General features: G+C 43.6%; 3 protein-coding genes across 6 annotated transcripts in view; 1 reads left to right on the top strand and 2 right to left on the bottom strand.

The window, feature by feature from the left end:
* The window catches only part of PLAG1 (PLAG1 zinc finger), a 39,941-nt gene extending 24,895 nt beyond the window's left edge, over window positions 1–15,046 (bottom strand). Inside the window, exon 1 of the mRNA XM_078773305.1 lies at window positions 14,883–15,046. The gene's annotated coding sequence lies outside the window, so the exon portion shown is untranslated. The remainder of the gene's footprint in view (window positions 1–14,882) is intronic.
* A 2,078-nt stretch (window positions 15,047–17,124) lies between these two features.
* On the bottom strand, window positions 17,125–18,966 carry SF3B5 (splicing factor 3b subunit 5). Its single transcript, XM_068108205.2, has one exon. It carries the CDS (start codon window positions 18,835–18,837, stop codon window positions 18,580–18,582), a length of 258 nt encoding a protein of 85 aa, XP_067964306.1. The 5' UTR covers window positions 18,838–18,966; the 3' UTR covers window positions 17,125–18,579.
* A 621-nt stretch (window positions 18,967–19,587) lies between these two features.
* Window positions 19,588–25,877, top strand: part of RCC1 (regulator of chromosome condensation 1) — a 47,877-nt gene continuing 41,587 nt past the window's right edge. For 2 of the 4 annotated variants that reach the window (XM_068108204.2, XM_068108201.2), the window contains exons 1-5: window positions 19,588–19,721; window positions 20,474–20,540; window positions 22,333–22,470; window positions 23,732–23,919; window positions 24,005–24,184. In XM_068108204.2, coding sequence (XP_067964305.1) covers window positions 22,380–22,470; window positions 23,732–23,919; window positions 24,005–24,184 — 459 coding nt within the window. In that variant the 5' untranslated portion in view covers window positions 19,588–19,721; window positions 20,474–20,540; window positions 22,333–22,379. Of the gene's footprint in view, window positions 19,728–20,473; window positions 20,541–22,332; window positions 22,471–23,731; window positions 23,920–24,004; window positions 24,185–25,877 lie in introns of all 4 variants that reach the window. The other 2 variants (XM_078773306.1, XM_068108202.2) reach the window with 2 other exon arrangements.

Here is a 25,877-nt window from a genome sequence, read left to right on the forward strand (position 1 = left end):
ATCTTGTGCGACCTGAAGGAATATTTGGGGGACAGAGCAGAGACAGAGCTGGGGGAGCTAGACCAGAGAGGAGTCGGTAGAGGACAGAAAGACCACCAACATTCCTGCGGTGAGAGAGAAAGGCCCTCAGAATCAGCTTCATCGCGGGAGATTCCAATGATTCTGAAAGCTTTGGTTTCTACAGCGTGAAGCCGAGTTAGGTGTGAGGCAGGAGCACCAGCCCAGAGGGGAGAGCTGTACTCCCTCAAGATGCAGATGAAAGCTTTGCATGTGGTGAGGAGCTCAGAGGTGCCAAGGAAGGACCTCGCACAGCGAAGGATGCCCAGTCGGCGACTGCCTTTGGAGGCCAGCTTGGAAATGTGGTTTTCCCATGAAAGATCATGGCAGATAGTGACACCCAAAAGCTTGAGTGACACAACGTCTTCAAGAGGATTGTTCAGAAAGTAGATGGGAGGGTTGTCCAGTCGGTCTTTTCGGAAAGACAAAGTGAGAATGTGAAATGAGTCAGTTTGTCTTTTGAGTGAGTTTGTGTCATGAGTCAGTGGCAGTGAGTCAATGAGTCAGTTTGTCAATGAGAATGTGAAAGAATTTTATGTGTCAGTTTGTCTTTTTGTGATCAATGTTAGCACTTACACGAGCGTCGATCTTGTATCCAAAAACAAACAAACAAAAAACAAACAAACAAGAAAACAAGAAAGAAACCAGAGTGAAAACTGAATGCTCCCTTTCAGCACGCATCATCGCCAGGCCCCCTTCGGCGCCGGGCGATGACATCATGCAGCGCCTTGGGATGGAATAGGAAAGGAGTGGTGCACAACTGATTTCTACCTGCACATGCCAATCCACCAGCACTGTGCCCAGCGACACTAAAACCCTTTTAATACACGTTTCTCCAATGTCAAGTTCTTTCGCTCCAACTTTTCTTCTGTGCAATCTTTTGTTCAGCTTAACTCACTGGCCTGCTGGCTCTATCTGAGTGTTGGATGGACAGTGGCATCTCCTCCATTTCTTTCAAGTTATCCGGTTACATTTTTCAACGACTTGAATACCCTCCTTCTCATGGTCTTGGTATATATGTGAAGGACTCTCTACCCTTATCTTGTGAAAATTTTCATGAAAGTGGCTCTCATGAGTTTGTTTCCACCTTGCTCTCCTGCATTCAACGTCTCTCTTCTTTCTGCATCTCTCGCCTTATTTTCCCTCTAGTGCCGTGCTCGATGTAATCTCTGACAGCATTGACAGGTCTATTTTACTCCACACTTCTGCACACATCAAGGTATTTGGTGACTTCAACGTTCACCACAAGGAGTGGTTGGTACACTCTCACAATACTGACCTTCCTGGTATCAATACCTATAATTTCTCAATCTCTCAAAATCTCACCCAAATTGTTTTCCTCTCCCACTCTCATTCCTGACCGTGCCTCTGATAGAAGAGACTTGCTTGATCTCTTTTTGTGTTAAAATCCTGATGACTGTGTTGCCAATGTTCTGCCTCCAATTATTAACTCAGATCATTCCAATGTTTTTGTTTGTGTCTCTTACTCCTCATTCTCAACCCTAGCACATCCTTTTCATTGCACTGTGTTTCAGTTTGGGAAAGCTAATTAGGACGAATTCCGTTCATTTTTTGCTGATGCGCCATGGACCAGCTTTTAGTCTTGGTCCTGATATGGCTGCTGATGAAATATCCCAATGGATTGGCACTGGAATGGACAATTATATTCCCTCATGTACCTATCAGTGAAGGTTCATTCCCATCCATGGTTCACTCCAGCTTGTGCATTTTCAATTGCTCATTGCAACCACTATTTCAAGCACTACCATGTGCAAGGGTCTCTACAGTCCAAATGTCTGCTTCACAAAGCAAGTAACCGCTGTAAAAGAGTTATTGAGGATGCCAAGCAGCAATATGCTGCTTCTGTAGCCAATTCCATGGCGACTCAGCTGCTTGGCTCTTGGGACTTTTGGTGGATTGCCAACAGTGTACTCAACCACAATAAATCTTCTATACCTCCTCTCTTTCATGGACCTGAGGATGTCACTTCAACTCTGGATAAGGTTAACCTCTTTCCAAATCACTGGTTATAATTCTACCCTCAACGATCAGGGACACCGTCTTCCTGATTTTCCATCTCATACAGACTCTGATATTTCTGTTCCGTTTATCACTCTTAAGAAGGTTGCCAGAATTATTCGTACTCAAGATGCCTCAAAAGCGACTGGTCCTGATGGAATCCCTGTGACTGTATTGAAGATGTGTAGTGCTGAACTGTCATCGATTCTTGCAATGCTTTATACAACCTGTGCTTGTCTGTGTCGGTGTTTACTTCATCCTGGAAAGTGGCTTCTTTTGTCCCTGTTTTCAAGGGTGCTGGTGAGCATTCTGAACCAAGTAACTACAGCCCCATCAGCCTGCTTCCTGTGATATGTAAGGTATTTGAATGCTTCATGAATGAACAACTTCTCAGCCAACTGGAGGACGATGAACTTCTCACTGACTGCTTTCGCTATTCTTGCTCTACTGATCTGCTATTCTTAAATATGGATCATTTCAACAGGGCATTGGAGCTCAAGGGTGAAGCTCGATTAGTGGCTTTGGATATCTCAAAGGCCTTTGATAAAGTGTGGCACAAGGGTCTGCTCCAAAAGCTTCGGTCATATGGTGCATCTGGAGTGATGCATTCAATCATTTCAGCTTTCCTTGCAAATCGCAAGATGAAGGTGGTACTTGAAGGTCGATCTTCTCCGACTTGCTCCATCCATTCTGGTATTCTGTCCTTGGTCCCACGTTTTTCCTCGTTTATATTGTCCTGTCCGCAGCTGGTTACCACCAAGCCTTGGACGGATAAGCCGAACCAGCTTTAACTCCCGAGGCGATCTCCCAATTATGGTGGTTATTGATGCGCATGGGCTGAAGAACCACGAGCGTTTATTCTCGCAAACAAATAGGTTTATTCCGAAACCCACAAAGAATGATACAACAAAAAGGTAGCAATAATTATTTACAAGAAAATAGGATGCAGAACGAGAATAAAGAAATACAGTCACAAAAATGCACACAGGGTAAGTACGAAAATGAAAATCACACTCCGTCACTCAACTGGCTCAAACTGGATCCTTTGGATGGTCGGCAGTCACCGAAGCCCGAAGCCACACAGGCAGGAGCCTGGAAAATGGCGGCAACGCCATGTGTCGAAGGTACTGCGGCACCCGGGAGTGAGGCGAGCAGGGAGCATGGCCCTCGTCCACTGCTTCACACTCCTTCGGTGTGAGAAATAAAAATCCTCCTTTTGGGGAAAGGACAGTGTGGCATTCAGCACCCCGAAGAGCCCAGCAGCCAAAGCCTCCTCACGGTCACCACAGAAAAGCAACGCTCTCCTAAAAAAAAAATGTCCTTCTTCCTTCGTGCTCGCACTGGTGTTGGCTTAGTGGTTAGGGTGCTGGCTTGGGATCCTAGGATCCTCGGTTCGAATCCCGGTCGATCGCTGAATTAACGCCAGGGGGGTTGACTCAGCCTGTCATCCTTCTGAGGTCGGCAAATTGAGTACCAGCCTGCTGGGATGAATGATCATGGTGTGTACCCCGATTTAGAATCGGTACACCATATCCCTGCGCATCGTAAGAGCGTGACCAAGGGTTGGCGTCAGGAAGGGCATCCGGCCATAAAAACATTGCCTCAAACAGGGAACCATGATTGTCATGGGGCCCGCAAGGCTAACCCCCGCTCTAGTGGGGAAAATGGCCTTTAAACGATCATTCATTCATTCATTCTTCGTGCTCGCACTCCGCCCAGGTCATTGGCCGCATCACTCGGGGGTGTGCGGCCTGCCGGCCCTGTCCCCCTGCCCATCGGACCAATGTAGCTCCGCCTCTCCTAGGCAGGCCATTGCCTTATGTGTCCATTGGAGCATGAATACCGTGGCCAGCTGATGTTATAAATGTTAGGAATGGCCACAAAGGGCATTACAAACAGGGGTAATTATCTTTAATCCCTTCTACTAATTAACACGGCATCACCCTTCGTATGATGCACAGATAAACACATCCTTAAGCTAAATTTTCCATACTTATTACATCGAAATGCTCCTACACGTCACATGGTCTATACTATTTTCTATTCAATCCTACCTTTCCTACGGTATTCTCTAACCTACCCGCATAAACGTAACAATATCAATGACCTTCCTGATAATGTTCTGTTTCAGCTAGCCATGTATGCTGATGACTCCTCACTTTACTGTACATCTGCTGATTCACTTAACAACACTCGGAGTTTCACTGGACATTGATTTAGAGAATGTGCTGAAGGCATCTTTGAGAATTAATCACATTTTACATGACTTCTGCTACTTCATCTGTCTTGGATGTTTTCTTGTTATTTTTTCTTTCTTTCTTTATTTTTATTTTGTTTTGCTATATATCCTTATCTTTTTCTAACCATTTATTAGCCCCTTACCTAGAGTGGCGTTATGCCTTGTTTGTGGCGATTTCCATAAAAAATTGCATACTGGAAAAATTCAGCACAAAAACAATTGAGGACCTGAGTCTATCACTTTGAGTCAAAGCCCTCATTGTACAAATCTTTTCCTTTCTCACACCCCAGATATGTTGACAGGTTATTTGAGGTTGACACTCTGCTCTGGATTCGCACTATCCTATATGCACTCATCCTAGGCCTTAAATACTGGATCATATGCATTGATTGACTAACCCATTTTTAAATACTTCTATAAATATAACTCACAGTAAACCCAATAATTTGCTTTCCATAGTACAATCTGTGGAGTTAACTCAACTGCAATTAGAAAGCCCTAAGCATTCCTTTTCCTAGACATCTGGGCATAAGAGTCAAACTACAGTCAAACTCCAAAATGAATTGCAATATATTATATTCTCTGAAGCCACATGTGGCTGCCTATCTAGAAACTAATTACAAGAAGTGCAGAAGCCATTCCTGATCCATTCCAAACAACTGGTACTTTGCTGCATCTCCATTCTCTCAATAATTGACTAGGCCACTAAGTAGGCCTGCACATTTCCGAGACATTTCACACTGCTATTACGTCTGTCGGCTCCTCATAATCAAAAACCAAGAACAGGCAAGGATAACGCTAATTTACCTCAACATTAGGAAAATGTACGATACATTTTAAATTATTCATTGAATCCTACCGAGTGTCTAAGGTGGAAGATGTAAAAGGTGCGTAACAGCGTGCGGCTGTGCAAAATCCTTTAAAGTAGTGTATAAAATAATCTTGTAATTATGTAGTTGTTGGCGCTAGTACAGTTTTTCTACAGTTTACTTCAAGTAGACCTGAAGTTCAAATATTTATTAGATTTACAATTTTTGAAAAAATAAAAATTTTGATTAATGCATTATTCCCCACATAACAAACACCTTCAAGAGGCTTGCCACTGCTCGAAAGAAATTGAATAAAATTAATGACCTCTTGAAAACCAAAGATCTCTCAACACATCCCAATTGTCATTTACTGCAGTGAAGCATAAACACTGAGAAAGGCAGGTATCAGAAGAATAAATATGTGAGTTGTGTTGTTATAGACACATTCTCTGGGTATCGGGGAAGAATGGGGAAACATGTCTCAATCATCTGAGTAATAACAGCAAAAGAGTGGTCAAAGTCATTAGGTGTAGAAAGTTGCAACGCTTTGGAGACGTGGCAAGAGGGAATGCAGGAATATTGCCATTGGGTTCAGGTATTTTACAGGGCAAACCACCAAGGAAATGCAAAACACAATAAAACTCTTTGGACTGTAACATCAAATAATGGACTGGTCGAAGTCTCTATCAAACAATCGCAAGGCCGGTCAATAATAAATATGGTCCAAATTTCCAGTTTTCCCTCCTGAGAGTCTCCTTCTGCATCAAATTTGTCCACCCCATGCATCTTCTCCTGACCCCCAATACTCTCCACACTCATTGTTTGGCCAAGTCTGCCTCTATCTTGGCCTTAAACTCTGTTGTTGGTGTTTCCGTCCTCTCACGGCTGTTCCTTTTGTCCTGTAGCATCCTGAGCCATTCAGTGTACTAGTACTAGCTCTTCCACAAGCATCGACTATGTATACAATAAACAAATAATAATAATAAAAAATCAAATAATATACCATCTCCCTCCCTTTTCCTTTCTATTCTCAATTCCTCTACATTGCATGCCTCCCCAGCCTTGCATACATAATATGTAGATGGCCTTAATGGCACTACAAGACCATGTGTGGAGTACACAAAAAGGCAACTTCATCGACATGGTTTTTAAAACGCAATCGGCAAATTGCCTGCAGAGTTATTCACTTGAATTTGCTGCTTTTCCTCTTGGCCTCATTCCACACACAGCCTCGGCAAGTCTCAGTTGGTTGTGCGCATGACCTAGTCTTTGTACAAATTTAAAAAATGAAATGCCGTCATCACTTACTATTTTCAAAACCCTCATGCATTCTAACCCAAAAGTTTGTTTCACACCTCATCCATCCATGTGTATATTCAGTCTGCTTATGCCATACCTCTACTGCCTCTTCCTCTTCCCTCTCCCTTTAGACTTAACACAACTGTTAAGAGGATTGGGGCATGATGTTAGTGAAATCAAATCTCTGCCAAATTGCAATCTGTGTTCACACGGCTTCTCATATTTCAGCAACCTTGGCCTAAGCGAGTTACTGACGAGCAATGTAAGATGCAATAATCTCAGTCAACAGGTGGTAGTAAAATAGGATACCACTACAACTACTCCTTGTTTAATGACCTCGATCATTCCCTCCTTCTTGTAGGGCCGGCCAGGGGAAAGTTTTTGGCACAACACTTTCACAAATCGGCTGGCGAGGCCTGACGTTCAACTCGAGCTGGTTTGGGCAGGAATTTGTTCCGGCAATATCTCACTTGCTCCTGTTATCTTTTTAACATCCATCAAATCTAACAAACTAGCACATGGGAACACCGGGCTTAACGTTCTTCCGAGGGATGGCATGTGGAGCAACACAATGCCTGCAAAGTAGCAATCTGACAGTTTATAGTGAGGTTGGGAAGCAAACCCAGACTAGACAACTCGAAGGAACGTGTGCTAACTCTGCACCATCCTGTCGGACACTAACAACATAAAATAAGAAATCAATGTGAAAGGAACTTCGTTTTCATTCAAAACATGTGCCAGCTCTGCGACCTGATATATGCAAAGATTAACGTGATCCAATTACAAATGTTGTTATTAGAAATACAAAAAATAAAGAAAGACCCAGTGTTTTCATTCGTTATCCATCTGAAGAGCAATGACATGTTAAGGAGTTGCAGATTGTGAGTGAAACACCATCAGATCCCTAAAATAAGAAATGATGGATATTTCCACAACACGATGAGCAATAGAGTAGCTTGTAGCCAATCAAAACAAAAACATAAAATAAATATTATATTCAAACAGAAAACTACTCACATTCAGCAGAAGGCACAATTCCTTTTCTTTCCTCAACAATCACATCACATTTGCTAACGGTTTATAAATAGTTTCATCATGAAATCGAATACCTTCCTTAACTACCATCGCCACCTGAGGTGGACAGGGGATATTTTTTCACTCCAGTTTGTCTGACTGTGAGCAGGATATCTCAAAAAGGTTGTCGATGGATTTGGATTAAACTTGGTGAATGAATTAGAAAGAAGGAACTGTTCATCACTGGATTTTAAGATCAAAATATTAAGTTTGAATCATCAAATTTAAATTTAATCAACTAGCAACAGTACCCACCCTCTGGGCGGGGCTTCAATTGAGAGGCCCAAATGAAAAGGCAAAATATTAAAAGGCTTTTATTTTATTTTAAACGATTCATATAAACATCCGTTGAATCATATCACACGCAAATCATCAAAATCTAAACAGTACATGACGCCAATTTTGAAAAAAGATTGAATTCTGCAAAACGGAAGTGGCCGCTGCACATCTTTCTCAGTCGCACGTTTATGTGTGAAGAGTGCATGCCGAATCTGTAATACGGAAGTGGTCGCTACACCTGTTTCTCAGTCGCTTTGCACACGCTGCCGTGTTACTTCGGAGCCGCACGTTTCTATTGGAAGAGTTCGTCAGGAGTCGATCTACTCTCTGCTGGTACGTAGAATTTCAACAAAAGCCACATCACTGTTCATATCGGTAAATATTATTCCATTGTGTTTGGAAAAACTGGAAAATTGGAAAATTGGAAAACTTGGAAAAATTTGAAAAACAATACAGCCTATTTTACTCCCAGTGGTCCCAGGAATACTTACCCAAAATATCGTTGCGATCGGTACAGCCATTTTTGCGGTACCTTCGAACGGACGGACATTTGGTGAATTATAGTAAGATACGGAAAACTGTACGGACAACTTCTCATTTGGAGAGAAGGAAAGACATTTTAAAACAATCATCTTAGCTGAAAGCTGTTAAGAAACAATGGGTTTGATTAATACAGACCAGGGGTCCAAGGGTAGCAAATAAATATGGATAAGAACGATGCACAAGCAAGTAGTGCTGTGAAGTTGGTGTTTTCAGGTTTTCCACACCAAAGTTATAGTCTTATCATGTGGTTACATGTACAAAATTTCGCCTATAGCTCGATGGTCTTACTTGCATCATGTGTGCTAAATGGGGATGACATTAACTTGGTCTTGGTCAATATGCAGGTTGAGTGAAATGTGCTTACCAGAACATGTGTGTACAGTAAACCCTTAAATATCACGGGGGTTACAATCCTGTAAAATGCCGAGATGTTTAAAACCATGACAGATAGAACCAAGCAACGATGGGGAAAGGGTGTTATGTTCCTGGACTTCAAGAAAATGTACAAATCACAATTTGAATAAACGTGTAAAATAAATATAAATCGGTGTTACCACGAGGTCTCGTGCTACGTTGAAGCAGATAAAACTTATTAAAGGTGGCCCTTCCCTTCTCTCTGCAATATGTCAATCGTCCACAATTCCTCCCCAATTAGTAAATCCTTTAAATCGGCCTCATACAACCACACACACGCTAGTTCCCTGCTACATTGCACATGCATATACAATAACACACAATCAACAGACTTCAATATGATGCACAGTGTACACACTACACAAACATGCACAATATGCAACATAAACAACAACAACATGCATTTTAAAGGCCATTTTCCCTGCTAGAGTGGGGGTTAGCCTTGCGGTCCCCATGACAATCTTCTCCATTTTGCCCTATTTTCTGCATCTCTCCTTGTTAACCCCCTTGCCCGCATTTCTTCTTCCACCATCTTTAGCCAAGTCTTTCTCGGTCTTCCCCGTCTTCTACTTCCTTCTACATTCATTTCCATCACTCTTCTCAACCAGTCACTTTCATCCTTCCTCAACACATGACCAAACCATCTCAACCTGTTCCTCTTCACAGCATCAATCACAGGCTCTATTCCCATCATCTTTCGCAATTTATCATTTGTCTTCCTCTCTCTCAACGATACTCCGCACATCCGTCGAACCATTCGCATTTCCACCCTTTCCAACCTTCGTTGCTGCTCTACGTTCATTACCCATGTCTCGCTCCCATAAATCATAACACTTCTCACACATGCAGCATACACCTTTCCCTTCAGCTTCAACGACACTCCCCTCATCATCAGCACGCCACTCAATTCCCGAAACTTCTTCCATGCACATCTCACTCGAGCAACCGTTGCCGAGTCTGATCCACCTTCTCCATTCAGCATGTCTCCGAGGTAGCAAAATGTTTTCACACCTTCCAGCTTCACGCCATCTCCAAGATCCAACTCAACATTTCCTCCATCTGCAGCTCCCTCTGTGCACACCTTACATTTGAATGTAGCTGCCACACTGGTTAATGACCCTCTCAGACCACTACATTTTTGATGAACCCACTCAGCGCACATTGTACACTGAATGGAGTTCACTCCGACACCCTTCCTACACACAGCACAGGGCCACTTCCCAGTTCTTTCCACCTCACCACATGCTTTACCACTTGCCATCACCTTCGTCTTTCCGATATTCACCTTCAGACCTTTTGTCTCCATACATTCCTTTCACGTGTTCATCTTTTCCTTCAGTCCATCCATACTTTCCGCAATCAACACCAGATCATCTGCATACAACAACTCCCACGGTAAACCCTCCTTTACGTTCTGAGCCAGCACCTCCATTTCTGAGCCAGCACCTCCATTGGAGACACATCCCAGTGCAACATAAAATATGCAACATAAAAGGTACAGAACTGGAATCGATTAGTAACGGAATTGAGATAACAGCTGAGAATCGGAGTCATATCTTACATGTAGAGAACCACCCAAACCAAAATGGGAGTAACAAACTGGAGATGTTTTATCCCAACACCTTTTGAAAAAAAAATAAAAAATGGAAGGATATTGAAATTGGCTCTGTCTGTCCCTCTGTCCGTCACGCTATCTCCAACTAAATGGTTGTGCAGAAATTCATCAAACTAGATAGTTATGATCACCACATGGCATGAAAGTGCAAGTGCAGTCTCATTTTTGGCCTTACCTCCTGGGGCAGGTTCAAAAGTTCAAATACCAAAAAATACAATTACGAGCACATTTTAAAACTTTTAAAAATGAAACTTTGTATATGCAATCAACATTGGGGACGCATGAAATATGTAACGATTTTTTGGATTTGACCGCGAGTTCATGCTCCAAGGGGCGGGGGAACCAAACGGGGAATTTTTTTTCGCTCAAAATTTGACATTAGTCATTCCTGGTGGAACATCTTCGCCATCTATTAAAGAAAATTGCACAAAAAAAGGAAATTGAAGCTTTGTCGAATGAAGGAATTTTTCAATCTATTAATATTTTATAATTTAATATGTCCTTCTATATAATTATATATAGTATAATTAACTAATTATATAATATATAATATATATAGTTTTATACTGTAAGTTATAATATATTATTATATAATATTAGTTATAATATACTATAAGTATAATAATTATAATTATATAATTATATAATATAGTTTATAAACTATATAATTTGTTTTAACACAAACCCTGAAATGAGAGTGAATAAAGATATTGTTGCGGGAATGACTTCCAGAGGGTAACTTTGCATAGTATAGGGTAGTTATCTCCCATATTGCATGTATTGGCAAAAGCATGAGGTGATTTAATTGTGGTATAAAGTATGAGTCATTTTATGAGTACAAAGCTGTTGCCCAATGTGTGTATAAACCCACCATCCCTTGATTTCCTTTGAAATGTTCTCACCGTTATAATCTGTCTCTTTTGTTCTTTAAAAGGGAACAACAGGCCATCGGGCGCAAGATTTGACGCAAAGCCACGGGATCAGCAAAAAGGGCGCATCCCTGCCATATTGATAGAATGAGCGCGAAGCGCAAGGGTGGGCCACACCTTGATTGATGGACTCCGGTGTGAAAGGCTGTGCGGGTTTCGTGCATGGTTGGCATGCCAGATATGCCCCGAACGCTCAATGCTTGCCGAAAGGAATAGTTTGTTTAATGAATCTACCATTCGTTTGTTGGCTCATGTGTGCGTACTTCGGTTTTTTGGGTTTATTAATTGCATTATTACCTCCACCACCAAAGGTGCATGGAGGTTATGTTTTCACCCCTGTCTGTCTGTTTGTCTTTGAGCAGGATATCGCAAACATTATAGACAGATTTGGGCAAAACTTGGTGGACAGGTTGGGAGTGTGACAAGGACGAATTGATTTGATTTTGGTGAAGATCCAGATCCGGATACTGCACTATAATTTTAAAGTGATTATTCATCATTGAGAGATAGGGCTAAAATGATATATAGCACAATATCTCAGAGTTGTGGATGGATTTGGACAGAAACTTGGTGGATGAGTTGTTTAGGTGACAAGAACAAGCCGAATAGATTTTGGTTAATGTACGGATGCAGATCCAGCCAATCAGTGAGCAATAAAACATAAGCAGTTCAGCATGGCGAGGTATGCGCTCGACTGAGTGCTGTTCTAGTTCCTTTTTGTATCCCCGCCTCGTGTGCCAATACATTGATTGATCTGTGGTAAAATTGCTGAGCATACATTTGAAATTGAAAGCTAAACAATCAATGAACTAGAGCGAAGTTGATGGTGTACCATCGCAAATACCCACACTTCCCACCTAAAGCAAAGTTCCACGAGGAATGACTCAATATCAAATTTTGATTTAAAAAAATCTTCTGTTTTAATCCTGGTGACCGTAAACATGAATAGAGGTCAAATCCTAAAAGTATTTCTGTATTCCATGCAGCCCTCAATGTTGATTGCATATACAAAGTTTCATTAAAGCATGTTATAAATGTAGCCGGATTTTTTTTTTTGATATTTGACCTTTTGACCCCACTCAAGGCCAATTACAGATTCTGCACAATTAAAGATTTGGAGACCTTTATGATCAACTCGCCCAGAAAGTTGATATCTTGCAGCCCGTACTCCAAAACCTCCTGACGATGTGGGCCCATGCAAGACCTGTGGATTGGCACTTTTTACCCGACCTCCACGATCAGTGAGTGGAACATTTTGGGATTACCTCGTGTGAAGATTTATTTGATGGACGACGGACGTCTGCAATCGGAAAGCTGATGCCATCATTCCCAACATTCAGGTAGACCCGTATCCAATTTGAGTGCTTCTTAACATGGATAGAAAGGTCATATTTGGGGCTTGTTGGTGCACAGCGTAAATTTAAAATGACATTTACTATTAATCATGTTTTGGAGGAATGGGGGGAGGGGTAGGAGGGTGAAGAGATCAAGAGTGGGAGCTGTATAGGCTGTGTGGGCTGTTGTTCAGTGTATATTCTTTCTTTGGTTCTGGCCCACAAGATAAATTATACAAGATTTTTGCATCTATTGGTAAAAGGAGAAGAGTCCTTCCTTCCATGTGTGTGTGTGTGTGTGTGTGTGTGTGTGTGTGTGTGTGTGTGTGTGTGTGTGTGTGTGTGTTGTATGCACTGCCACCGCTCACTTTAACCAACAGAAAATGGTGCGAACTCGACATCTCTCATCCACGGATATTTATGGTATATCCTATATTCTTATTCTCTGAGTCTCAGTGGTGTATCTAAGGGGGGGGTGGGGGGCAGGATGAGGGGGGGCTATTTAACAATTCCCCCTGGGCCCCCAATGGAGGGGGCCCACCAATGGGCGCACAATGGCCCAAGACAGGCTCAGCAGCTTGGTTCTGATGTCGGTTGAGTCAGACTTATTGGATAAAATTGATATCAATGATGTGATGGATGATTTTGCTGCAAAGAAAGCACGACGGGAGGCAATATGAAGATGAACTGATATACTCATTGTAACTCTTTGCTGTTATGTGGTTTTCCAAAAAAAGTGTACAACTGATGTTTTTTACTTGTGTTATTATTTCATTTTGTCTCGTTTTGGTGGCATGAGGAAGCTACCGTATTTTCAAATTTTCAGTTCAAGTTGAAATTCAAATAAAAAAAGCTTTATTGTTGCAATTTTTTCCATTTTTCATCAAACCTCACCAAATGTTGGAGGGGGCCCCTCAAGGAGTCAAGCCCTCTCGGGCCCCCAAAATCTCTAGCTACACCTCTGCTGAGTCTGCTTTGCATTCAGGAAGAGAACAATTGTGGTTAACCATTTTGAAATTGCCACTCTTTCGTCGAAATGCTATAAATAATGTTAAAAAGACCATTTGAATCACATATTTCACGCTTGGACGGCAAGTCCAGTGAGCACAACCGCGTCACTGAAGCCGCACACACAGCACAAGCGCTAAAGACTTTGTTTGACATTCTCATGTCATTATGAAAGTCCGGTATTGTAAAAGCAATATAGTATACCGCATGTGATTAACTTGGGAAGACAAAAAACACACAATGGATTTTGTATGCCATTGTGTCTCAATAACTTGGCATCTATTTGTCCATTCTTTCTTTTTTTTTTAAGTATCAACAAAAACTAACCTAATATTACTTCTTCTTCTTCTTCTCAATCTGAGATGGATATTCCCTGGCGAGAATTCCTTATTTTGAAACATCCCTTAATCCCTAGGTGATATATTTTAGGAATGATGAAGTTGTGTCCCTAATATGATTTTATTGTTTTTTTTCTAATTTGAGAGGGTGAGGATGAGGGGTGGAGGTGCTCAGGTGGCGAGACATTGATGTAAAGAATTCAACAACAATTATTACTTTTATACATTAATTTCTGCAACACTTTTAACAAGTTAATTGAGCAACACCCTGATTGTTCTTCCTTAAGGTTGGGCCACGGACACATTGATCATCCATATTTTATGTGTGCTACCTTTCTCAGGTAAAAGGTGAACTGTAGTAAGGGCAAGATGGAAGGAAATGGCTTTTTCTTGTATAGAAGTTTTCTTGCTTCGATAGTTCACTATTTCGCAAAGTATCGTTTAATCAGCAATATGTCAAATTAGTGCCTGGATTGGAAATTTACGTCACAACAATTATGACGTACTGCCCAGAGATGACAACATTGTCGTGTTAAGATAAACACATAGCCAAAGGTCGATCAGTCAGACGAAACCTCCTCCAAGCAATCAACAGGTGAGCTACACCTCCCACGAAACGCACACCGACGACTTACGAGCGCATAGCTGGCACGCACCCCGCTCTCGTACACACTCATCCACGTGGGGTCGATGACCCGCTGGGTGGTGTTATTCACCATCTACATCCCGCTCCATCAATCATTGCTCCATCGATCTCCACACAGCAAGGATCGATAAGCAATAGCCGATTGCCGAGATCGCAGCCTTGGCGGAACTATATTCCGGGATTCTGAACCACAGCGCGAAGAAGAACGAAAGGGAACGAGATGCGATGCAAAAAAATTAGATAAAAAACAAACAAACGGGCAGCTAACGGGCCGCTCACCACTGGCCCGGCCGCATGGCCCGTCTTCTGGCCCAGCGCGTCCGACTCGTCGCTTCCCGTGCTTCTACACCCGTCCCGTTCCGCTCCGTAAGCTTTCAGGGAGCGAAGTAAGCTCCATCGGCCAATGGGGCTGTTCGGCCACGGCCCGAGCCCGAGAGACGCCGTCGCTGCGCCGAACGACGCGCCATGACGGCGTGACGTCACCAGCGGGAGGGGGAGTCATGAATGGACATCATTGAGATAGGGATTGTGTGCTGTGTCAGTGTGTGGGACCGTTAGTATGGCCGTGGATTAGGAACAATATGGGTTGCGCTAGATCATCGGAAATAACGACCAACTGCTTGTTATACAGAGGCTTTGATGGAGCCATGACCTTATATACGGGTTGGGCTGTTAATGCGCCAAATTGAACCCACGTGGCTTATGATGTGGGGATTCCAGGTTCAGCATCAGCCCACACACCGTGCTCGTGGGTCCATTGTTTGGGGAAGTTCTTGTAATTAAGGCGAATTCACTTATTACTCTCTTTGAAAACCTCGTATCCATCGTAGTCGTTTGACAACGTCTTCTTCTTCTTCAACCGGCAACGATGATGCCACCTTCCTTGTGGTGTCAGCCGGGAGAAGCTTGGCCCGAGTCTTCACGAACAGGATGGCGAGGCCTGACGTCACATTACACCAGGTGGGTTGACTCACCTTCCCATCCTTCCGAGGTCGGAAAAATGAGCCATTCGAGTGTCCTGCGTCGGAGTACCGAAGCGGTGACCCGTCCAGCATTGTCCGAACCCAAGAAAACTGTCTTGGCAGCCCCATGTCTGAACACGCGAAAGGAATGGTTCTTCTTCTTCTTCGTTCTTTGAGTAACGGCTGGCAGTGCCTTTGCGGAGCGAACATTTCAATTGTCCTCCAAGTTTCCCAGACGGGAAGTGAACCAAGCACATGACCAAGTGGCATATCTAGATCAGACTTAAAGGATGGATTCATGACATTACCAACTCCTTCAAGGTTATGAATAATGATCGAGCTGGGTTTTTCTTATTTGACTGACAAAGACAAACAAGGTTTGCTCCTGATAATTACTCAATTTCTGGAATCCAATAAATAAATGCATGGAGCAGAAGGGAAGGTTAAAATAAATGGGGAGAGGGGTGGGAGAACAAACAGCAGAGTACAACTGAGAGTGAGATCAAGGAGAGGGGGAAAAGGACACATGGGGGTGAACAAGGTGCACAAAAGCTAACAGTAAAAACAGAATAAGGATAAAGGGATGAAACAGAAAAAGAACAAACCAACCAAAAAGAGCATGGAAAAGGAGTGCTTGTGAATGGGGTCATTTGCAGTAGAGATCATGAGTTTGACCTGATGGGGAATGACCTGAGGTAGTGGTGAAAAGTTGTCTTGAAACCCTGGAGGGAAGAATGGGAACGAACACACTGGGGAGGTTGGTTCCACATGCGAGAGCTACCTAGGGGTGAGAATGCTGGACGTGTCACCACTCCGACGCAGGATACTCGACTCATGGTGCTGGTGATAACTCACTTACTCTGGTCAAAGGACACCGTGGGATATTTAACTTCCATCACCTAATGCCGGCAGATGGGACACCTAGTTTAGAGTCTATCCGAGGGACGAATCGTCCTGCTGGCAAAGTACAAGGATGAGTTCACGGTCAATCCAGATGATTCAAACCCAGGTTAGATAGCTCAGAATTGGGTGTGTATACCTCCATGGCCAAAGCAGCTCAAAATATATATATGGGAGCGTATGCTGGATCAGCACGTCGCTGCGTCCTTGGACGACTCCTCAGCACCATCCCGACACCACTGTGTGCGCTACAGAATGAGGTGTTTTTACGACGGCCGGAGTGCAAATCCTGCCACCAACCTCCTTGAGGGAGGACCCAGTACCCTGGTACTCATTTCGCCGACCTTGGAAGGATGACAGGCTGAATCAACCCCACCTGGTATTAATTCAACAGCTGAACGGGATTCAAACTCAAGACCTTAGGATCCCAAGACCACCGTCCTAACCATTAGGTGCTCAAAATCCAAATCGCAAATATGGAGATTTTTGCCTAGAAGTGAACTTCTGAACTCACCTCCTCAGGTGTGCCAGTCAAGTATCCTCGTCGTAACGCCGCATCATCTTTGAGGTAAATTTCACAATTTTTAATACAGTTCATCTTTCCTTTAAATATACATCAGAATGAATGTAGGTGTAGACAGCGATTACACAAAAACATGTCGGGGAAAGTACACTTTTAATAAACAGGTATAAACATTAAATGTCAATTAATTCTCATTGGAGGCTCACAAGGACGGCTTTCTACCTGAAAAAGCAATGGGAACAAGGCAAAGATTAGTCACGAAGGACAACACCGAACCATAAACAACAAGGAGGATAACACCGAACCATAAATAAAAAGGTCGTTCCTCAAATTACTCAATTATGCAACGCTCAAGTCACATTGTTATTCCCGGAAAAAAAAGGAAAATAAATGTCATTCAACATGCTTGGAATTCCATAATGAGTAAGAAGCTACCACCATAAACATAAAATAACACAGGTGAGGGAAGAGGGAGATTCATCTGGAGATCTGAGCAAAGAGATTCATCTGGAGAGATCCGAGCAAAGGGAGATTCATCTGGAGAGATCCGGGCAAAGGGAGATTCATCTGGAGAGATCCGAGCAAAGGCAGATTCATCTGGAGAGATCCAGGCAAAGGCAGATTCATCTGGAGAAATCCGGGCAAAGGGAGATTCATCTGGAGAGATCCAGGCAAAGGCAGATTCATCTGGAGAGATCCAGGCAAAGGGAGATTCCTTAATGTGGGGTAGTGAGGGGGGTGGGGTAGTGAGGGGTGTGGGGGGAGAGGGAAGGGGGGAGGTGGGTAATCTCAAAGTGAGGCTCAATGAGTAGTCATTCACGGGTTGAGTATTGGACCACAGTATTGACAAATGTATCCATGAGGTAAAGGGACAGATGCCGGTGTGAGGGGGGTGGGGTGGGGGCAATGCCCGTCCATCAGCAGGGGGTATATGGTCCCCTTCCATCAGCTGGTCAGCTGGGGGGGGGGGGGGCAGTCCTCGTACATCAGCAGGGGGTGGGGGGGAGGACTCCGTCCATCAACCGGGTCCATCAGTTGGGAGTGGTCCCCGTACATCTGCCGTGGGAGGGGGTGGGGGGGGGGGGCGGCGGTCCCCAGGGCGGTCCCTGTACATCAGCCGGAGAACGATCCCCGTCCATCAGCCGGGGGGTGGTCCCCGTCCATCAGCCGGGGGGTGGTCCCCGTCCATCAGCCGGGGGGTGGTCCCCGTCCATCAGCCGGGGGATGGTCCCCGTCCATCAGCCGGGGGGTGGTCCCCGTCCATCAGCCGAGGGGTGGTCCCCATCCAACAGCCAGGGTGCGGTCCCCGTCCATCATTATCAACCGGGGGAGAGGGGGCGTCTCCGTCCATCAACCAGGTCCATCAGCTGGCGGGCGGTCCCAGTCCTTCAGCCAGGGGGATGAGGGGGGTGGGGGGATTGTAGGGAGGGATGGTCTCCGTCCGTGCATCATCCGGGACTCTGGCATTAATACTGTCTTGTGTAACTAACTTTGCATTGTATCCTATGATCGAAGCTGACTCCACTCAAACCTTTCGTGTTCAATCCCCAGACCACACTCTCACCCCTCCTCCTCCAACGCTCTTCATGCTTTAGTCGTCAAGCTTTTTCGGAGGCGGTCCGCAAGGTTGCAGCATTTTTTCCATGAGGTTAAAGCGGACGCGAGCGCGACTCTCGCCTTCAGCGATGGCGAAAAGACTCAGCAAGTCGAAGTGACCCATGTACGAAGCGTACGAATCTCTGTGCTGGTTTACCAACCACTCGAAGCGTGTCGTATCGGCGTGTCCCGTCCCGATGTACTTGGACTGCAAATGTTCCAGCTGGCTGTGGATGTTGTATCTGTCACTCATGATGCTTGAAGCGAAGACCTGTGAAGGTGATACAAAGCTGAATAGACAGACGTCAAATTATAGACCCCTAAACCAGACCAACTGTACCACAAACAAGATGGAGCCCGACTGACGCCGTCAGTGACGGCAAGTCAATTAGTCAAGTATAACCTCTAACCCATAACCCATAATTTTATTTCTCTCATTTTGCGATATAAATTTTGAGATAAGTACTTTTGTATAAATAAATTGGCCATAGTTATAAAATATTTGTTTTTCTATCGTTCAGATCCAAAAAACATCACAATCCAACCAAGCCATCCTTCGCTTATACACCGTTCAATTATCCATCGGTTCTTTTTAAAACCCTTACTCATAAGGTGTTTATATCTTTACGCTGAAAGAAAAAGAATACAATAAGAATACACGCTGAATTCAGTTTACCTTAAAATAATAATTTACTGTGTAATATAATCTTTCGATTAAATCGCAGAATACGTGGTTTTGACTAAATAATAATTCCTTGGATATGATAATTAAGGTACCCGCATTGTTCTGCATATTATAAGGGAATCAGGTGAAAATAAATAAATATTTTGAAGGTGAAAAAAGCAAATGTTATCGTGTGGAGCGATTTGTAAAAGCTAGTCACGCGATTTCATGAAGATTCTGGTAAGGCCGTGGGAAAATAATAATAATAATTAATATTAATAGTGCTAAATGAAAAATATCACCCGGTATGATAAACCCAAAGGACATTTCGTTTTAGTTTTTAATTGTGAGGATATCTTCTTTTTTTCTTTTTTTGAGGGGATCACTTCCGGCGTTATGTGCCAGTGCCAGATCTTCGGACGTCGTGGCGGGAAGTCCGGCAGAAACGTACGCGAAGCCACGTTTTTATCACTGTAAGTGTAGGTCATCTTTTCTGTTTCTCTGTCTATCTCTGTTATATTTGTGTTGGAATTGTGTGCTTTGTAAGTTGGAGTGGTATTTAACAACGGTGAGTACATTTTCATTTATACAACAACAAAAAACTCGTCAGCCACGTGGGGATGTCTGCTAGTGCTAGTTTTGCATAAAGACAAAGGTCATTGAAACAAAAGCATTAAAATATGGCATTTTATCTGAAACTTGGATCACGTTATCGCGAGGCGTGAGCTAAGCTTGCAATTCGAACCTAGTACAAACTGTGTGTGTGTGTGTGTGTGTGTGTGTGTGTGTGTGTGTGTGTGTGTGTGTGTGTGTGTGTGTGCGTGCGTGCGTGCGTGCGTGCGTGCGTTCGTGTGTGTGTGTTCGTGTGTGTGTGTTTGTGTGTATGTGTATTGGTTGTCGTCCATCCCTCGTTGGATTATAATCCCAGGAGCCATCAAGCTGTGTTTCTCTTTGCTAGATACAGAGTAATTAATGTTTGTACTGAATATGTTCCTGTCATATACAGGTATAAATAAAAGTTCATGCTATTTGTAGTGGCAAAATGACATAGATGGTTAAAGAAAGATGTCTTGATAGTGCAGCGTTGCTCATGTTATTTGTCCAGTGCAATGACAACACATGACAGGTGCTGCTCTGAGGATTGAGTGCCAATGCCAAGTTCTCCCCGTGCATTTGTTTCTGTTTGACCTGCACCTGTTCTTCTTCTTCTTTGTTGTGCTTGCAGGCAAGGGTGAGACTGGTGATCCAAAACCTTGGCAGTTGCCGTTCTAATCCAAAGTAATTCTTACTTGGTAGGTGGTTATTTATCATTGGTTGGTCTTCTCCCAAACTTTATTTTTAAATACACTTTGATCCAGTAGTTGAAACTTGTCATCTAAACACGCAACAATTCTGAGGTTTTACGTCGATCATAAATGAAGAGGTCCCTTTCCAATAGCAAGTGCATTTAAGCTTTAAAATGCAGGTAGATTATGGTATATACAATGGATGAAATCGACAGGTGTCCATTGAGGTATGCTAACCTCCGTGGGAATGAAGGGACGGTCATCGTACCTCGACAAACGGAGGTTAGCATACCTCAACCGACGTCCTGTTTATTTCATCAATTGTTCTACCTGTCTGCGGATGCAGATCCATATGAGCCTTCACAATTGTAGTATATACACCTGAAGTTGTGACTGTTTCAAACATGTCTTGTTTTTGGTTTCAAATTTCTATTCTTCCGTAAACCCCAATACTGTTAGACCCTGGTTTACATCGGGGATGCATTTCTGAAAAACAACAACAACAACAGCAACAACATGCATTTTAAGGCCATTTTCCCTGCTAGAGCGGGGGTTAGCCTTGCGGTCCCCATGACAATCTTCTCCATTTTGCCCTATTTTCTGCATCTCTCCTTGTTAACCCCCTTGCCCGCATTTCTTCTTCCACCATCTTTAGCCAAGTCTTTCTCGGTCTTCCCCGTCCTCGACTTCCTTCTACATTCATTTCCATCACTCTTCTCAACCAGTCACTTTCATCCTTCCTCAACACATGACCAAACCATCTCAACCTGTTCCTCTTCACAGCATCAATCACAGGCTCTATTCCCATCATCTTTCGCAATTCATCATTTGTCTTCTTCTCTCTCAACGATACTCTGCACATCTACCGAACCATTCGCATTTCCACCCTTTCCAGCCTTCGTTGCTGCTCTACGTTGATGACCCATGTCGCGCTCCCATAAATCATAACACTTCTCACACATGCAGCATACACCTTTCCCTTCAGCTTCAACGACACTCCCCGTTATTTCTGAAAAGTGCGAAGAATATCGAAACGATGAAAATCAAAGCAGTTTTTATCATAAGAATTAATGGAATAAGTGGTCGGCACCACTTGAAGTATTACAAGTCCATTTTTACCTATTAGGGCAAAGGGGGGCATTAAGCTCCAGGGGGAATTAGGCTCCACTACATTGTAAATCTTGAAGGTAAATATAATGCATTTACAATGTAGTGGAGCCTAATGCCCCCTGGAGCTTAATGCCCCCCTTTGCTCTATCCTTTTTATTTATAACAATTATATTCAAGTACAAATACGTATAAATAACAAACAATTACCAAACATTTAAATAAAAATAATTCTCTTATGGAAGCGGTGGAAGTTGGCAGTGGTACCTCTTCCACTTCCTTCCTTCAGTGAACTTCCTCCTTCATGTCTTGTTTTTTTTTTTAAGGTTCCTGGAGTTTAAGTGTTTCTTGAGTTTAAGTGAAACATTAAGTGTTTCTTGTTGGTGCCCATGGTGTCCCGCTTTTTGGAAAAAAACAACCCAAAAAACATTGTTTTCATTATGAGGCAAAATTTCAAGTGCTATCATTTGGCTAATATTACGAGTTGGCTATACCAGGTATCACCAGTGATCTCTGGAGGCAAACTTAACAAGCCGCCAATATAAACAGCACGTTCACCCCCTTTGGCTATAATCTTGTCCGGAGTACAGAGATTATGGGGGTAATTTTTGTTTTTTAGGGGAAATTAAGTATGTACAGAGATTAGGGGAAATTAAGCTTTTTTTTTGTTTGTTTTTCCTTCGTCGGCCAGGTAAAGAGAAAAATAAGGACAGGACCAGAGAAAAGTGAATAAGAGAAATGCCAGGGAAGCGAGGACGACCACCAAAGCGGACAAGTGTTTCGGTGAATGACACGCCGTTGAAGAATGACACGGCAAAAAGGATAAAAGGTGAAACTCCATGATTTGCTAATTTGCTCTTCTTTTTCTCTTTATTCGTTTTTACGTATTACCTCCGCCACCAAAGGTGGATGGAGGTTATGTTTTCACCCCTGTCTGTCTGTCCGTTTCTGTCCCTCCGTTTGTGAACAAAATATCTCAAAAAGTCGTGGACGGATTCGGACGAAATTTGGCAGAGATGTAGTGCATGTGACAAGGACGAAACGATTCGATTTTGGTGAAGATCCGGATTCGGATCCGGCTACTAGAATTTTTAAAGTGCTTCTTCACCATTGGGAGATGGGGCGAAAAACGATACGTAGCAGGATATCTCAAAAAGTTGTGGATGGATTTGGACGAAACTCGGTGGACCGGTGGGTGTCTGTCAAGGACGATTCGATTCGATTTTGGTGAAGATCGGAATATGGATTTGGATATGAGAATTATTTAATTTCTTAAGTGATTCTTCACCATTGGGAGATAGGGCCAAAAACGATACATAGCAGGATATCTCAAAAAGTTATGGATGGATTTGGACGAAACTTGTTGGACAGGTTGTGTGTGTGACAAGGAAGAATCAATTCAATGTTGGTGAAGATCCGAATCCGGATCCAGCTAGTATAATTTTTAAGTGATTCTTCACCATTGAGTGATATGGCCAACCAGGTGGAGGTATGCTCTCTACTGAGTGCCGTTCTAGTTATTTCCCTGCATTTTCTTTATTTTTGTAAATGAGAAATCTAACTGACGTAAATTATGAGAATTACTTTGCCACAAATAATCCCATTGCGGTCACTCATAAACTGGGTTTGAATCCAAACCGAGCTATAAACTGTCATCCCGGTGTTTTGCAGGCTGGGTGATTCATCAATGTGTGTGCCATCCCTCAGATGGACGTTAAAGTGGCATCATCTGCCAGCATTAGTGGGTGGACATTAAAGATTGCACGGTGTCCTTCGTGAAGAGTTGGCGAGCTATCGCCAGCACCCTGAAGAAGTTGCAATTTCCTGCCATAATCAGCAGAGGGCATTGCATCAGTGGCACAGCCATGCCCTCAGCCAATGATGCTCCCCAGCAGCCTTTCATTTTCCAAAATAAATGATGTGAAAGAAGAACGAGGAAGACTCACAAACTTCCATGAATCGTTCCTCACTTGCCACTTAGAATTATCCTCCCTCCTTGCTTTATCGGGTTAACGGATCATTCAGGATATAGGTCGCAACATTAAACATCTGATCCGATCATGCCACTGTTTTTTGCCGACTCCTTGCAGCTTCACATGCATTTCATGGCGATGTGCCGGGCACAGTTCTGACCTTGGGTCAAGGAGATGTGGGCCAGCTTGGCCTTGGGTCCACAGTGTTGCTGCGCCGTAGACCAGGCCTGGTCAATTTGCCTGAGTTGGCTGTGCAGGTCGTAGCAGGAGGCATGCACACTGCCTGCCTGGGGGTCAGTGGGAAGGTGAGTAGTGAAAGTGGGTGATTTGGCCTTGCAACAAATAAGTAGCGGATGCTCACCTGCTATTTTTCGTTCTACTCTCTGGAAGGTTTACACTTTCGGTTGCAACGATGAGGGTGCGTTGGGCAGGCTTACCACCGACGAGGAGGAGGAGGCGAGACCCTGCATCGTGGAGATCTCGGAAAATATCGCGCTGCTGTCAGCCGGGGACAGCCACACTGCCGCACTCACGCCTTCTGGGAAGGTTTACATCTGGGGTGCATTTCGGGTATGACTTTAACCCCAGTGGTTTCTGGCAAACTGTTTCACCATTCGCTTCAGGGTTTTTTGTTTATAGGACAGGTTTTCTCAGATGCATTACTTTTATTTCTCACATTCAAACAAGCTGTACTTATGTTTTGGTTTACAACTTCGTGCCACACTTTTCACATCGTGCTTTTAAAGGTATTGTGACGGTTATGAAACTGGCGGCCCCAGGTGAACAAACTTCCATGACACGTAGAGCTCCCTAGTCAGTTGTACCGTTAATATCTGTGCTCAGATAGGTCCCCACCCGTTGTCGAAAGGGAAATGGGATAGATGCGTTGTGTGGGTTTAGATAGGTCTTCTTCCTCGTCTTCTATACTCCTCCTGGTCTTCCTTTATTCTCCTTTCAGTCCTTTTGTATTCATGGCTCATATATAGTGGTTACCATTTCACACATCACACAGGTCAATTAGGTTCCTTCTATTCCCAAAATTACGATTTAACATTCTTCAAGTACATATCAGGTACAACCTCCGTTGTTGGTAACAAATTCCCTTTGTTTCTTTTATTAACCCTTTCTTACAGCAACACACAAACCACATTATAAGACACAGCACACACACAACCACATTTCAGACGATAGAGGAGATAACATTCCTGCTTTTCAAATGCACCGGGTGGGAAAGATCGTTGGGCGAGAAAACCCGATGAGGAAGAAGTCGACTCGGGGGAAGACTCAGACTCTGAGATGATTGACAGCGAAGGAGGCATTGGCTGGTGAGTGCACCAATGAGGACGCGCTGTCACATGTCAAAGGGCAAGCCACGACCTTAGCTCCCAGGAACTCCACCTCCCATGAACAAGGCGGAATGCCAGACTGTTTGACGCAGTTGAAACGCGTTGGGGACCAAGAGACAGCCTGCTTGCCTGTTTGTGCCATCGAGTATTGACCATCGTTGCAATCTGCGCTGGAGCCAGTACAAGTTACGCTGAAGCCAAGACTAGCTGCGCCAGATTGCTGGGTGAATGGCGCAACAACTGGTTGAGCACGAGGCAGAGGCACGAGAGCGAATGAGCCAAGAGGTCCTTGGCATGGGAAGATGGCCACTATTGACGGACACTTGTATTTCTTCCTTTTCCTTCAAAAATTCGGAAATCATCTACCATGATTCAGAAAGAGCATCATGACTATAAAGAGCTGTAGACGACTTGCCTCTTGACGCTTCCGGGTGATGTTTTACATACACACCTCACATTTTTAGCTCACCTGGAACGAAGTTCAGGTGAGCTTATGCGATGGCGCGTCATCCGTCTGTAAGTCCGTCAGTCCATCCGTAAACACTTGAAACTTCTTCTCTGAAACTGCTGAAGGGATTGTGACCAAATTTGGCACAAATTATATTTGTTGTGTTGTGACTAAAGTTTGTTCACGGCATTAAAAACTTTGGGGTCTAAGGGGGTCTACCGGTGTCAAAGTGGATCCAGGTTTGATCCTCCAAAATAGGAATTTCCCATTTATTTTTTAAACAACACACACAATTTCGCTGAAACTTGACCACAACCTTCATCCCCTATGATGTACTGAAGATTGTTCACGGCACTAAGAAAATCGAAGTCCGAGGGGAATCTACGGGGAGTCAAAGTGGGTCCAGGTTTGACACCCCAAAATAGGTATTTGCTTTCTTCGCTGAAACTACACACACAATTTCGATGAA

This window comes from Myxine glutinosa, chromosome 2 (assembly GCF_964187855.1).
Source record: "Myxine glutinosa chromosome 2, kmMyxGlut1.1, whole genome shotgun sequence".
NCBI classification, from domain to species: domain Eukaryota; kingdom Metazoa; phylum Chordata; class Myxini; order Myxiniformes; family Myxinidae; genus Myxine; species Myxine glutinosa.

Excerpts from the sequence above, each read along its gene's own strand:
- SF3B5 (XM_068108205.2), bottom strand. The coding sequence starts at position 18,837 with ATGAGTGACAGATACAACATCCACAGCCAGCTGGAACATTTGCAGTCC.